This window comes from Chiloscyllium plagiosum, unplaced genomic scaffold (genome assembly GCF_037043375.1).
Source record: "Chiloscyllium plagiosum isolate Xiang-an unplaced genomic scaffold, Cpla_swu_hap1 HiC_scaffold_3, whole genome shotgun sequence".
Taxonomy (NCBI): domain Eukaryota; kingdom Metazoa; phylum Chordata; class Chondrichthyes; order Orectolobiformes; family Hemiscylliidae; genus Chiloscyllium; species Chiloscyllium plagiosum.
The window spans coordinates 138235-154126 of record NW_028270141.1 but is presented as its reverse complement, the minus strand read 5'-3'; the positions used below and the strand labels follow the sequence as shown (position 1 = coordinate 154126).

Genomic DNA, 15892 nt, shown 5'->3' with positions numbered 1-15892 from the left:
TTTCCTGCTCCTTGAATGCTGCCTGACTTGCTGTGCTTTTCCAGCACCATTCTAATCTTGGCTCTCATCTCCAGCACTGCAGTACCCACTTGTGCCCAGCTGAATGCCCAGTCAGTTACACTGCTGAGAAATCCTTGGTTGAGAAAGCAAGTCCCCAGACATCGAATACCTTCCAGCAGATATTAGAGACAATATTTCACTGTATGAGTTCACTTCCTCCATCCTGACAGCAATCGACATATCACCCCATTCGGATGTGAAGATAGTCCTGGGTGAAATTTTCACTGCTACAAATGCTCTGGAGACAAAATTTCCCAAGGTGTTATTCATTGTGGCTGGTAGCTTCATACTGACCAACCTCAAGAGAGTGCTCCCAAAATATCTTCTGCCCCACTAGAGAACCAAACAACTTGGACCACTGCTGCATAACTATCGAAGATGCCTACCACTCCGTTCCCTGCCTATACTTCGGAAAATCAGATCAAAATGCTCCCAGCAATGTTCTTGCTCCCAGCTGACAAGCAGAAGGTGAAAATGGAGGATCCTTGACAGAAAATAGTACAATACCGGTCTGAGGCAGCAGACTAGCTTCTCCAGGACTTCTTGGAATCAGAGGACTGGACCATATTCAAGAACTTAGCAGATAATCTTGACGAGTACCCGACCATTGTCACAGACTTCATTAGCAAGTGCGTGCAGGATTTCATGTCAAAGAAGTAATTTTGGGTGTTCCTCAACTGGGAAACTTGGATGAACCAGGAAATCCACTGCCTACTGAAGACCAGGCATTCAGCATTCAGGTCGGACGACCCAGACAGTACAGAAAATCCAGGTATGACCTCTGCACAGCATTCAGAGATGTCAAGGGGCAGTACAGGACCAAGTTAGGGGCCCAAACCAACCATATGGACTGTGGCAAGGCCTACATAACATAGCAGGATACACACTGAAGCACAGTAAGATAGCGGACAAAACCATATCCCTCCTTGATGCACTCGATGCTTTCTATGCTCGGTTCAAGTGGAAGACCAGTGTCACCTGCTTCAACAGCCCAAACGCACTTGTTCCATCCATCACTGCTGCAGCCATCAGATGGGCCTGGACAGAGTCCCACTCGTGCACTTCGATCCAGTGTGGGCTAGCTAGATGAGGTATAAACTGACATGTTCAACCCCTCAATCCTACAAGCAGAAATCCTGACCTGCTTCAAGAAGGCCACCATACTGAAGGAAGGGAATGTAAGGTGCCTTAATGTCTACCACCCAGTGGTTCTGATCTCAATAGTCATGAAGTGCTTTGAGAGGCTGCTCATAGCCCACATCAACTCGAGCCTCCCAGCCTGCCTCAATCCTCTGCAATTTGCATGCCCACAAAACAGGACCATAGCAGATGCCATTTCCCGAACCCTCCGCTCATCCCAGAAACCTCTGGATAGCAAGGACACCTACATCAGATTACTATTCATCAACTTTGGCTCTGCCCTCAACACCATAATGCCCCTCCAGAATGATCTCAAAACTGAGACCTAGGTCTCTGCTCTGCACTCTGCAACTGGATCCTCAGCTTCCTGACCCACACTCCGCAATCAATGAAGATAGACAATTGCACATCCTCCCCCAAGCGTGCATTCTCAGCCCCCTACAGTATTCACTGTACACAGACGACTGTGTTGCCAAATTCCAAATGCACGCCATCTAAGAGTTTGCTAATGACGCCACTGTGGCAGGACAGATACCAAATGATGATGAGTCAGAATACAGGAAGGAGATAGATGTCTTGGTGTCATGATGCAATGAGAACAACCTCTGTCTCAATTTTGGCAAAACTAAAGAACTGATCATTGACTTCAGGAAGATAGGAGGAGGATATGCCCCCATCCAAATCAATGGAGCAGAAGTTGAGAGGGTCAAGAGTGTTACGTTCCTGGGAGTGACTGACCAACAATCTGTCCTGGACTCCCCATGTAGATGAGACTGTCAAGAAGACGGTACAACATCTTTTCTTCAGGCGGCAGAAGAAACTTGACATGTCCATTTTAAAACCCTCACCAACTTTCACAGATGCACCATTGAAAGCATACTATCTGGGTGCATAACATCCTGACATGACAACTGTTCTGCCCAGGACAGTAAGAAACTACAGAAGGTCATGTGCACAGTCCAGACCATCACATCACAGAGACCAACCTCCCATCCATGGACTCCATTTACATTTTTTGTTACTGCGGAAAGGCTGTCAGCATCATCAAAGACCTATGCCACCCCGGTTATGCTTTTCTACAACCTCTTCTATCAGGTAGAAGGTACAGAATCTTGAACACATGCGCACACACTCTGACAGGTTCAAGAACTGCTTTTTCGCTGCCATTATTCGGCTGATGAAGCAGACGGACTCCGTAACTTCAAATAATGTTGATCTTAGTAATGTTGGTCTTGCTTCGTGCACCTCCTCTGCAGTAATTTGTATGCCCTGCTCTGTCGAAGCACCCTGTGATCTGTACATTGTTGTTTGCTATGATCTAGCTGTACTGCTCACCAAAGCTTTTCACTGTTTAGATACAATGGTGAAATCAAGATGAACATTTCAGAGGTCCCCTTATCAAAGTTGGCGTCATCAGAACTGATGCGATGGAGACGGAGGAACTGGGAAAATGGAATAGTCTTTACAGGAAGCAGGGATTTGAGGATGTGTAGGCCAGGTAATTAGCCAGTCCAGATATAGTGGATAAAAATCAAAAGAACTGCAGATACAGGAAATCGGCAGCAAAAACAGAAATTGCTGGAAAACCTCAGCAGGTCTGGCAGCATCTGTGCAGAGAAATCAGAGTTAACTCTGATTTCTCTCCAAAGATGGTGCTGGACTTGCTGAGCTTTTCCAGCAGTTTTTGTTGGATATGTAGTGAACGTTCATGGCAAGCCTGTCCCGAGAAATGGAAACTGATGTTGGGGAAGGGAGAGTCAGAGATGGACCATGTGACAGTGAGAGCCAGGTGGAAATTGGAAGTGAAATATATAGCTCCCATCAGTTCTGAAGAAGGGTCACTGGACACGAATTATTAACTGATTTCTCTTCAGATGTGGCAGACGTGCTGAGATTTTCCATCCATTTCTGTTTTTGTTTCAGATTTCCAGCATCTGTAGCTTTTTTGTTTTTTTTTGTCTGTCCTTTTTTTGGTCAGGATGGAGGTATGTTCATGGTGCTGGTTAGTTCCTAACTCCCATTTCCTACCTCAGACTCTGGATCTGCTTTGTGATGCCATGAAGTTGTGATTTTGCAGCATGGAATTTAGCCTTGCTTTTTTTTCTGTCTGCTTTGCTCCCCCCTCCTGCTGCTGTGAGGATACTCATTTCATCCGGTGTATGTTTTTTTTTTGCACTTGTGGTTGAGACCCTGCTGTTTCTATGTACGTATGTATCATGCTTAAGCACAGCAATCAAAGTCATTGAGTATAGTGAGAATGGGATTACTGGAATGAAAACATGAATATAAAGAAAATTGTTTTTAATTTACTGAAGCTAAAGAAAAGTATTTTTGGCTCACAGGCATGTTGAATTTTCAAATCATTGGTTCAGTACTATGTATAGTTCCCTTTCACATCAGAATGGATCTTTAATGTAACTGTTTTACTGATAGATACGCCGATTTGATGCCACATGACTTGGCCAGAACAGCACTACAGTAAGTATGATGATCAAATTTGCAATTCTTGTGTTTGCAGTAAATTGATCCAATTCAAAATATTAGTTTTGTTTTAGGAACTGATCATATTTTTATTCATACAGGGGTCTACTTACAAGGACTAACATTCCAAAAGCCGATGTTGACTACATAGTGTTTGGGACCGTCATTCAGGAAGTCAAGACAAGCAATGTTGCCAGAGAGGTATGTGCCTGAATGCATTTAAAAAGGTGTTTTCAGTGTAAAATAGGAATTCATGTTACATGGTTTAACATAATAGCATGGAGGATTGGTTAACTTACAAAAAACAAACGCATAAGTGGACCACTTTTCAAGTTGCCAGTTTCTGACAAGTGCAGTGCCATCGTGATCAATATTGGGGCCTCCACGGTTTACAATTTATATTGATGACAACCAAATACCTGGTTGCTAAACTTGTTGACACAAGGATTGGTAGGAAAAGGAGTTGTGCAAGAGAACATGAAGAGTCAGCAAAGTGGTAAGTTGAGTGAATACGCCAAAAATTGGTAAATAGAGTACAATTTAGCAAAATGTGAACTTGTCCACTTGGGCAGAATGAATAAAAAAGCAACTTATTCAAATGGAGAGAGAATTCAGAACTTTGAAGCATAGAGGGATAAGAGGTGCAGCAAGTGATCAAGAAAGCAAAGGGAATTTTTTTCTTAAAAAGGACGTCAAATACAAATGATATTTTGCTATTGTACAGGATGTAGTTGAGATCAAATCTACTGTACTGTATACAGTTTTGGTCTCCTTTTTCAAGAAAAGATATAAATGATTACAGAAGCGTTTTTAGAGAAGGCGCACTCAACTACTGGGGTGGTGAGAAGTTAGCTCACAAGGCAAGGTTGGACAGATTGGGTCTGCATCCATTGGAGTTTTTAGAATAATGAGAGGTAATTTCATTGAGACGTGCAAGACTTGAGATGACTTGACAGGATGTATGCTGAAAGAATAATTCCCATGTGAAAAAAAAACTAGATGGGGGAAAAAAATATTTTATGTCGACCATAAGTCTTTAGAAGTCTTCCCCAGAGAATGACTAATTTTAAGGAATATTGACTGACTACTTTTTTAATGAATCTAAAATTATATGGGACAGGTAGAAATTTGGCACTGGAGCCAGAATTGGATGAGCCATGATCCTGTGGAGCAGGAGAATCCATGTTTTGGGCATGAGCCCTTCAACAGAATGACCGACTCTTGCCCGAAACTTCAATTCTGCTGCTCCTCGCATGCTGTCTGACCTGCTTTGCTTTTCCAGTACCACACTCTCGACTCTAATCTCCAGCATCTGCAGTCCTCACTTTCCCCGAGCCATGATCTTACTGAATGAAGTGGTTTCAGGGGCCGGTTGATCTGCTGCTCTGAATTTGTATCGTCTGGTGTTTTGTTTGAGGGTGCTATAACTTAAGAAAGTTTCTAATTTTGTTTTTATTTCCTTGATACGTCATGCCTTGCATTCCTTAAAGTCATAGAGATGTACAGCACTGAAACAGTCCCTACGGCTCAACTCGTCCATGCTGACCAGATATCCCAAACTAAACTTGTCCCACCTGCCACTACCTGGCCTATATCCCTCCAAAAACATCCTATTCACGTACCCATCCAGATACCTTTTAAATGTTGTATTTGTACCAGCCTCCACCACATCCTCTGGCAGCTCATTCCACACATGCACCACCCTCTGCGTGAAAAAGTTGTCCCTTAGGTTTTTTTTTTTAATCTTTCCACTCTCTCCATAAACCTATGCCGTCTAGTTCTGGACTCCCCCACTCCAGGGAAAATACTTTGTCTATTTACCCTATCCTTGCCCCTCGTGATTTTATAAATCTCTGTAAGGTCACCCCTCAGCCTCCAACACTCCAGGGAAAACAGCCCTAGCCTATTCAAGCTCTCCCTGTAGCTCAAATCCTCCAACCCTGGCAACATCCTTCTAAATCTTTTCTGAACCCTTCCAAGTTTCACAACATCCCAGAGACCAAAATTGTATGCAGTATTCCAAAAGTAGCCTAACCAATGTCCTGTCCAGCCGCAACATGACCTCCCAACTCCTGTACTCAATACTTTGACCAATAAAAGAAAGTATGCCAAATGCCACCTTCACTATCCGATCTACCCGCGACTCTGCTTTCAAGGAGCTCTGAACCTGCACTTCAAAGTTTCTTTGTTCAGCAACACTCCCTCGGATCTTACCAATAAGTGTATGAGTCTTGCTAAGATTTGATTTCCCAAAATGCAGCACCTTGCAGTTATCTAAATTAAGCTCCATCTGCTATCCTCAGCCCATTGACCCATCTGATCAAGATCCCGTTGTAATCTGAGGTAACCTCCTTCGCTTTCCACTGCACCTCCAATTTTGGTGTCCTCTACAAACTTACTAGCTGTACCTCCTATGTTCGCACCCAAATTATGTATATAAATGACAAAAAGTAGTGGACCCAGCACCAATCCTTGTGGCACTCCACTGGTCACAGGCCTCCAATCCGAAAAATAACCTTCACCACCACTCTGTGTCTCTACCTTTTGATTCTGGATCAGTGGTGCTGGAAGAGCACAGCAGTTCAGGCAGCATCCAAAGAGCTTTGAAATCGACGTTTTGGGCAAAAGCCCTTCATCAGGAATAAAGGCAGTGAGCCTGAAGCGTGGAGAGATAAGCTAGGGGAGGGTGGGGGTGGGGAGAGAGTAGCATAGAGTACAATGGGTGAGTGGGGGAGGAGATGAAGGTGATAGGTCAGGGAGGAGAGGGTGGAGTGGATAGGTGGAAAAGGAGATAGGCAGGTCGGACAAGTCCGGACAAGTCATGGGGACAGTGCTGAGCTGGAAGTTTGAAACGAGGATGAGGTGGGGGAAGGGCAAATGAGGAAGCTGTTGAAGTCCACATTGATGCCCTGGGGTTGAAGCGTTCTGAGGCGGAAGATGAGGCATTCTTCCTCCAGGCATCTGGTGGTGAGGGAGTGGCGGTGAAGGAGGCCCAGGACCTCCATGTCCTTGGCAGAGTGGGAGGGGGAGTTGAAATGTTGGGCCACGGGGCGCTGTGGTTGATTGGTGCGGGTGTCTCGGAGATGTTCCCTAAAGCGCTCTGCTAGGAGGCGCCCAGTCTCCCCAATGTAGAGGAGACCGCATCGGGAGCAACGGATACAATAAATGATATTAGTGGATGTGCAAGTAAAACTTTGGATGTAGAAGGCTCCTTTAGGGCCTTGGATAGAGGTGAGAGAGGAGGTGTGGGCACAGGTTTTACAGTTCCTGCGGTGGCAGGGGAAAGTGCCAGGATGGGAGGGTGGGTCGTAGGGGGGCATGGACCTGACCAGGTAGTCACGGAGGGAACGGTCTTTGCGGAAGGCGGAAAGGGGTGTGGAGGGAAATATATCCCTGGTGGTGGGGTCTTTTTGGAGGTGGCGGAAATGTCGGCAGATGATTTGGTTTATGCGAAGGTTTGTAGGGTGGAAGGTGAGCACAGGGGCGTTCTGTCCTTGTTACGGTTGGAGGGGTGGGGTCTGAGGGCGGAGGTGCGGGATGTGGACGAGATGCGTTGGAGGGCATCTTTAACCACGTGGGAAGGGAAATTGCGGTCTCTAAAGAAGCAGGCCATCTGGTGTGTTCTATGGTGGAACTGGTCCTCTTGGGAGCAGATACGGCGGAGGCGGAGGAATTGAGGTCCTTTTGAGCCAGTTCTGTATCCAAATGGCTAGTTCTCCCTATATACCATGAGATCTAACCTTGCTAACCAGTTAGGAATGTTGTTGAACACCCTACTGAAGTCCATATAGATCACATCCACCGCTCTGCCCTCATCAATTCTTTGTAAATTTTTTTTTAAAAATCAAGTTTGTGAAACGTGATCTCCCATGCACAAAGTCATGCTGACTATCTCGAATCAGTCCTTGCCTTTCCAAATACATGTACGTACTGTCCTTCAGGATTCCCTCCAACAACTTGCCCACCACCGATGTTAGGCTCATCCGTCTGTAGTTCCCTGGCTTTTTCTTGCCACCTTTAAGTAGTGGTACCACTTTGCCAAGCTTCAGTCTTCCGGCACCTCACCTGTGATGATAGAAATATCTCAGCAAGGGGCCCAGCAATCACTTCCCTAGCTTCCCACAGAGTTCTAGGTTACACTTGATCAGATCCTGGGGATTTATCCACTTCTATGCGTTTCAAGATATCTAGCACTTCCTCCTCTAATATTTACATGTTTCAAGATGTCGCCATCTATTTCCCCACATTCTAGATCTTCCATGTCCTTTTCCATCGTAAACACTGATGCAAAATACTCATTTAGTATCTCCCCCATCTCCTGCGGCTCCACACAAAGACCCTATTTTCTCCCCAGTTACCCCTTTAGTCAATATGTTTGTAAAAACCCTTTGGATTCTCCTTAATTCTATTTGCCAAAGCTATCTCGTGTCCACTTTTTGCCCTCCTGATTTCCCTCTTAAGTATACTATTACTGCCCTTATAATCTTCTAAGATTCATTCGCTCTATCTAGTCTATATCTGACATATGCTTCCTTTTTCTTAACCAAACCCTCAATTTCTTTTGTGATTCAGCATTCCCTACACCCACCAGCTTTTCCTTTCACCCGAACAGAAATACACTGTCTCTGGACTCTAGTTATCTCATTTCTGAAGGCTTCCCATTTTCCAGCCGTCCCTTTTACCTGCAAACATTTTCCCTCGATCAGCTTTTGAATGCTCTTGCCTAATACCATCAAAATTAACCTTCAATTTAGAACTTCAACTTTTAGATCCGGTCTATCCTTTTCCATTACTATTTTAAAGCTAATAGAATTATGATCGCTGACCCCAAAATGCTCATCCACTGACACCTCCGTCACCTGCTCTGCCTTATTTAAGGTTGGGATGGAATGTGTTGGTGAAGTTGATGGACTGTTCAAGCTCCTTGTGGGAGCACGAGCTGGTGCCGATGCAGTCATCAATGTAGCGAAGGAAAAGAGAGGGAATGGTGCCGGTGTAACTCCGAAAGATGGACTGTTCCACGTAGCCAACAAAGAGACAGGCATAGCTGGGGCCCATGCGGGTGGCCATGGCTACCCCTTTCACCTGGAGGAAGTGACAAGATTCAAAGGTTCCTGATGGAGGGCTTGTGCCTGAAACGTCGATTCTCCTGCTCTTCTAAAGCTGCCTAACCTGCTGTGCTTTTCCAGCATCTGCAGTCCTCACTTTTCCCCTGCCTTATTTCCGAAGAGTAGATCAAGTTTTGCACCTTTTTCTATCCACATACTGAATCAGGAAATTTTCTTGTACATGCTTAACAAATTCTACATGTGAAACATTACAGTTTACGTATTACATATTTTCTCTATTTAATGTTTGCATTCACACGTGAAAATGGACCTTGTGTATCCTGCATTCCAAAGTGTAATGTTTTTCTGCCCAAAATCTAGTTAAATGATGGCATGATTCACAGATGGTAGTGGAGAACCCTTATTTTGTATATGGAATTTTGCTATTTGATTGTTAATTTAATTTTAAATTTTTTTTAAATAATTAAGGTGAGCATGCAGAACATTTTGCATGGGGGGTTGAAGAGCTGGAAGTCATGGGCCAATAACATTAGAAGAATGAGATGCTGTAGTTGGAGTTTAAGGGGATAAGTTTACAGTGAAGATAAGTTTTAACTGAGGTCAGATTCTGGATTAGTCCCCAGTACCACTTAACTAATTACAGAGAAGGATGAGGAGCAATTAGGCGGGCTAATTTCAATCTTGCTTCAGTCATTAGGACAGAAGTGGGGTTGTCTGCTGCTGATCATGTAATATTCAGTACTAATTGTCACTCTTCAGATACTGAACCATTCCATGTACACGTGTAGCAAAACATGAGGGAATGGAATGGACACGGTTCTGATTAAAATTCAACATAGAAGAGTGAGATGATACATTTTGGAAGGAATGAGAAACAAACAAACTAAGATATACCATTTTAGAAACTGATGCGAGGAGAGCCACTGAGGGTGTTTGCCCTGTCACTTTGAAAGATATGTGCACAGATTAACAAAACAGTTAATAAGGTGTCTAGTATCCCAAGCTTTATAATTGGAGGCATAGAGTACAAAAGCCAGGAAGGTATGCTAAATCTGGGGGGTGGGAATCAGAGCCACATATGAGAGGGGGACAGTTGCAGATGGGCGAGTGACAGGATGTAGTGAATCTATCGGGAAGGTTTCTCATGTGATGAAACAAGGAATCTGTTAAAGTGTGTCTGCTTCAATGCAAGGAGTGTCAGAAATAAGAGTGACGAACTTAGAGCATGGATCAGTACTTGGGGATACGATGTTGTAGCCATAACGGAGATGTGGGTTTCACGGAGACAGGAATGGTTGCTTGATATTCCAGGGTTTAGAACATTTAAAAACAACAAGGAGGGTTGAAAATGAGGGGGCATAGTATTGCTAATCAGAGTGCATCACAGCTACAGAAATGAAGGTTGTTGAGGAAGGTCTGTCTGCTGAGTCATATGGATGGAAGTCAGGAACAGCAAGGGAGCAGCCACCTCATTGGGATTTTCTACAGACCATCTAATAACAGTAGAGAGATTGAAGAACGCATAGGCAGGCAGATTCTGGAAAAGTGCAGAGGTAGCAGGGTTGTAGTTATGGGTAATTTCAACTTTTCCAATATCGACTGGAACCTCCTAAGTGCAGATGGTTTGGATGGAGCCGTTTTTTTTCAGGTGTGTTCAGGAGGGTTTCCTTTCTTCGTATGTAGACAGACCGACGAGGGCAGAGGTCATTTTGGATTTGGTGCTCGACAATGAGCCAGGACAGGTGTCAGATCTCGGGTGGGAAAACACTTTGGTGACAGTGATTACAGCTGCCTAACATTTAACATAGCCTCAGATAGGGAAAGGAGCAGTTACCGAGTGAAGACTTTTAATTGGGGAAAAGGAAATTATGACGCTATCAGACAGGAGCTGGGAAGTACAGACTGGGAGCAATTGTTCCACAGAAAGGGCACAGCAGACATGTGGAGGCTATTTAAGGAGTAGTTGTTGAGTGATGCATGCATTTATTCCTCTGAGACAGGTAAGCAGGGGTAAGATTAAGGAACCATGGATGACGAGAACAGAGGAACTTCTTGTCAAAAGGAAGAAGGCAGCTTATGTAAGGTGGAGGAAGCAAGGATCTAGCACAGCTTTAGAGGATTACAGGCTTGCTAGAAAGAAGCTCAAAAGTGGACTGAGGAAAGCCAGGAGGGGGCACAAAAATGGCCTGGCAAATAGGATTAGGGAGAAACCAAAGGCATTTTACGCATGTGTGAGGAATAAGAGAATGATCAGGGAGAAGATAGAGCCGAGCAGGGATTGCTTTGGGAACTTGTGCGTGGAGTCTGAGCAGATAGAGGAAGCCCTGAATGAGTATTTTGCTTCAGTTTTCTCGATGGAAAGGGACCTTGTTGTGAATGGGAACTTTGAGGAGCTGGGATACAGGCTTGACCAGATCAAAATTGATGAAGTTGATGTGCTGGAAATTTTGGAAAACATTAAGATTGATAAGTTCCCAGGGCCAGACCAGATTTATCCTAGGCTGCTCCGGGAAGCGAGAAAGGAGGTTGCTAAGCCGCTGGCGAAGATCTTTGCCTCCTCACTTTCAAAGGGAGTCGTACCGGAGAATTGGAATGAGGCAAATATTGTTCCTCTTTTCAGGAAGGGTAATAAGGAAATCCCTAGCAATTACAGACCAGTCAGTCTTGCGTCTGTGGTCAGCAAAGTTTTGGAAAGTATTCTGAAGGATAGGATTTATGACTATTTGGCAAAGCATAGTATGATTCAAGGCAGTCAGCATGGCTTTGTGAGGAGCAGGTCATACCTCTCAAATCTTATCTTATTGAGCTCTTTGAGGAGGTGACAAGACAGGTCGACGAAGGTCGAGCAGTGGATGTGTGTATGGACTTCAGCAAGGCATTTGATAAGGTTCCCCATGGTAGGCTCATTCATAAAGTCGAAACTTTATTGCTGGAACAGCACAGCAGGTCAGGCAGCATCCAGGGAACAGGAGATTCGACGTTTCGGGCACAGGCCCTTCTTCAGGAATGCCATTCCTGAAGAAGGGCCTGTGCCCGAAACGTCGAATCTCCTGTTCCCTGGATGCTGCCTGACCTGCTGTGCTGTTCCAGCAATAAAGTTTCAACTTTGATCTCCAGCATCTGCAGACCTCACTTTCTCCTCATTCATAAAGTCAGTAAGTATGGGATACAGGGAAAGTTTGGCTATCTGGATTCAGAATTGGTTGGCTGACAGAAGGCAGAGAGTGGTTGTAGATGGAAAGTATTCTGCCTGGAGGTCAGTGTTGACAGGGGTCCCACAGGGCTCTATTCTTGGGCCTGTGTGCTTTGTAGTTTTTACAGATGACTTTGAGGTTGAGGGGTGGGCTAGTAAATTTGCAGATAAGATAAATGTTGAAGGTGTCGTCAATAGTATCGAGGGCTATTGCAGGCTGCAACGCGACATAGATAGGATGTAGAGCTGGGCTGAGAAATGGCAGATGGAGGTCAACCTGGATAAATGCGAAGTGATGCATTTTGGAAAGTCGAACTTGAATGCTGAATATAGGATTAAAGACAGGATTCTTGGCAATGAGGAGGAACAGAGGGATCTGTGTGTGCAAGTGCATAGATGCCTCAAAGTTGCCACCCAAGTGGATAGGGTTGTTAAGAAAGCGTATGGTATTTTGGCTTTCATTTAACAGGGGCATCGAGTTTAAGAGCCACGAGGTTTTGCTGCAGCTCTACAAGTCCCTGGTGAGACCACACTTGGAATATTGTGTCCAGTTCTGGTTGCCCTACTATAGGAAAGATACAGAAGCTTTGGTGAGGGTGCAAAGAAGGTTTACCAGGATGCTGCCTGGACTGGAGGGCTTGCCTTATGAAGAAAGGTTGAATAAGCTCAGACTTTTCTCTCTGGAGAGAAGGAGGAAGTGAGGAGACCTGATCAAGGTATACAAGATAATGAGTGGAATAGTTAGAGTCAATAGCCAGAGACTCTTCCCCAAGGCAGGATTGACAGGTACGAGGGGTCATCGTTTGAAGATATTAGGGGAAAGGTATAGAGGAGATGCCAGAGGTAGGTCCTTTACGCAGAGAGTAGTGAATGCATGGAATGCGTTGCCAGCTGTGGTGATGGAAGCAGAGTCATTAGGGACATTTAAGCGACTGCTGGACAGACACATGTGAGTTGAGGGATGCGTAGGTAAAGTTATTATATTTTTCATTAGGATTAAACCTCAGCACAACATCGTGGGCCTGTTCTGTGCTGTACTTTTCTATGTTCTATCTGACTAAAAGATTTTTTTGGTGTCTGCTAGGCTATTGTGTCAAATTCTGGATAAAATACTTAAGGAAAATATGAAGGCTTTTCAGTGGGTGTAGAAGAGGGTTACCAAAATAGTTGGAAAGATCTGCAGCCTAAGTAAGAGGAAAGGTAGCGTTCTCTTCTCTTTACAACCGAACAGGCTAAAAGGAGATTTGATTAAGGAATTTAAAACAATGAAAGGCTTTGGATAGTCAACAGACACCATTTTCATTAGCTTGTTACAGATTTAGGATGATCGGTTAAAGTACCGGAGGCAACATAAGCAAAAGCTTTTTAATGCCCCAGGTCGTTAGGATTCATAGAGCAGAGTCATCAGCCACCTATAAAAGCTTTTAATTTTACATTTGTATCATGGGATGTGGGCATCACTACCTGGGTCTGCATTTATTGCCCAGAGGACAGTCAAGAATGAACTACTCGCTGAGAGTCTGGAATCACATATAGACCAAGGTGAGCACAGTAACTTTTCTTCCCTAAAGGACATTAGGTTAACCAATTAATATGAGTACATGGTTGATGTTAGGCTAGCTTTTTATTCCTTTTTTTTTAGTGTTCTCCAATTTCACCATTTGTCATGCTTTCAGTGACTGACTTTGCCCAGATATTAAAAAGAACACTTTGAAATCATTGCTCACGATAGGAAAATATTAGGCAGTAGATAATTTACCATTTTTGTGCAAGATGATGACCAAAAAACCATTGTAATTAGTACTTTCTGTTTATTTTGCATATTTAGTGCTAATGGGACGCCTCAACTCGCAAAGAGCATGTTTTAACAAATTCTGACAATGGCGAGTGTGATTTTTCAGTTACAAAAAAGTGCCCTCAAAATTATGCATAGCAACTTGGTGTTCTGAGGTAAATTCTAAGCAGAACATATTGGGATATTTATTGTCGTCGGTGAACACTTTCAAAGGCGAAGAAAGAACTATTAAAAGTTTGTTAAGGACAGGTTACACTTGACTGATTTAATGTTTTGAGAAATGGAGTGTATCAAAGAAATACAATGGATGTTTGTATCGATCTTCAGAAGGAAGTGGCTGCATGAGAGATCTGTAACAAATTGAAGAGAATGTAGCTACATCATTCAATGGTGACTCGGGATGATGATAAGTTAATTTTTTTTGTTTGAGGTGAACGAAGTCCTTTTTCTTTTATCTTGTATGGCCATAAACACAAGCAAATTGTTCCCAAAGCTTTCTGATACCAATGAGGATGGCAATGGGGGAACTAAGGGAAAATGCAAGAAGTGTAGGAAGTCAAAATGGATAGTAGTTTGGACAGAGAAGTATCACATGCAGTTCGATGCAGTAACATCTGAAGAGATCATCTTTGGGGAGAAAGAATAACTATCTGCAACCAGAGTGGAGAAAGTAAAAATTGAATGGTGCAATTTACCTATGGAGATGGAGATTCAGCAATTGTTAAAGTGAAAGAAGAAAAAGGTTTTTAAACACTTATGTGCAGGGAATTTTTCATGGCGGCGGGGGGGAGACAAGGACTAAGCAGCCCACTTGATGGGCACCATGTTCATAAATATTGACTCCTTCCACTACCAATGCATAGTAACAGTAGTGTGAAACATCTTCTAGATGGACTGCAAAAATTCACCAAGGCTTCTAAGAACTTTCCAAACCCATCTAGAGTGACAGGGGTTGCAGAGACATGGGAATGCCACCATCTACAGAGTCCTTTCCAATTCACTCCACATCCTCGCTTGGATATATATCCACTGTTGCCTTTGTGTCATGGGGTCAATATCCTGGAACACTCTAAGCATTATGGATGCACCTGTACTTAAATGGGCAACATTGGTTTACGAGGCAAATAAGTTATTGGAAGAGATTCTGAGAGACAGGGTCTGTATACATTTGGAAAGGCGAGGACTGATTAGGAATAGTCAGCTTGGCTTTGTGCATATCTTACAAACTTGATTGATTTTTTTTTTGAAGAGGAGACCAAGATCATAAGTGAAGACAGGATGGTAGATGTCGTCGACATGAACTGTAGAGCAGCCTTCAACAAGGTTCTGCATGGTTGACCGGTTTGTAAGATTAGATCATGTGAGCGAATAGCCAATTGGATACAGCATTGGCTTGACAGGAGGCAAAGGGTAGATGGTAGTTGTTCAGACTGGAGGCCTGTGATCAGTAGTACACCGCAAGGATCAATGCTGGGTCCAATTTGTTCACAATTTACATAAACTAATTGGATGAGAATTTAGGCATGTTTAGTAAATTTTTGGAGCCATTTAAATTGGTATGGTTGGCAGTGAAGGAGGTTATCTTAGAGTACAATGGGATCTTGATCAACTAGACCAGAGGGCTGAGGAATAGCAGATGAGGTTTAGTGCAGATTAGTGTGAGGTTTTGCATTTTGGTAAAGCAAATCAAGATAGGGTTTGCACAGTTAATGGTAGGGCCCTGGGGAGAGTTGTCGAACAAAGAGACTGAGGAGTGCAGGTACGTAGTTCCCTGAAAATGGCATCACAGGTAGACTGTGTTGGAGGAGGAGTCAGAGCATTGAGTACAAGAGTTAGGATCTCGTGTTACAGCTAATCAAGACATTAGTAAGGCCAGATTTGGAGTACTGTATACAGTTCTAGTCACACTACTTTTGGAAGGATATTATTAAATGGAAAGAGTGCAAAAAAGATTCAGAAGCATGTTACCAAAACTGGGGAGTTTAAGTTGTAGGGAGAGTCTGGGGCTATTTTTTCTTGAGCACAGAAGACTGAAGAAGTTATTCTTTACAGAAGTTTATAAAATCATGAGGGACTTGGATAAATTGAATAGCCAAAATCTTTTTCCACAGGCGAGGGGAAAATATTCCTTCTGGCTTAAATATTGTACATGCA

General features: G+C 43.7%; 1 protein-coding gene across 5 annotated transcripts in view; it reads left to right on the top strand.

The window, feature by feature from the left end:
• hadhb (hydroxyacyl-CoA dehydrogenase trifunctional multienzyme complex subunit beta) overlaps positions 1-15892 on the top strand; it is a 79605-nt gene that overhangs the window by 19995 nt on the left and 43718 nt on the right. For all 5 annotated transcript variants that reach the window (XM_043675785.2, XM_043675776.2, XM_043675803.2 and 2 more), the window contains 2 exons: positions 3634-3678; positions 3783-3882. In XM_043675785.2, coding sequence (XP_043531720.2) covers positions 3634-3678; positions 3783-3882 — 145 coding nt within the window. The remainder of the gene's footprint in view (positions 1-3633; positions 3679-3782; positions 3883-15892) is intronic.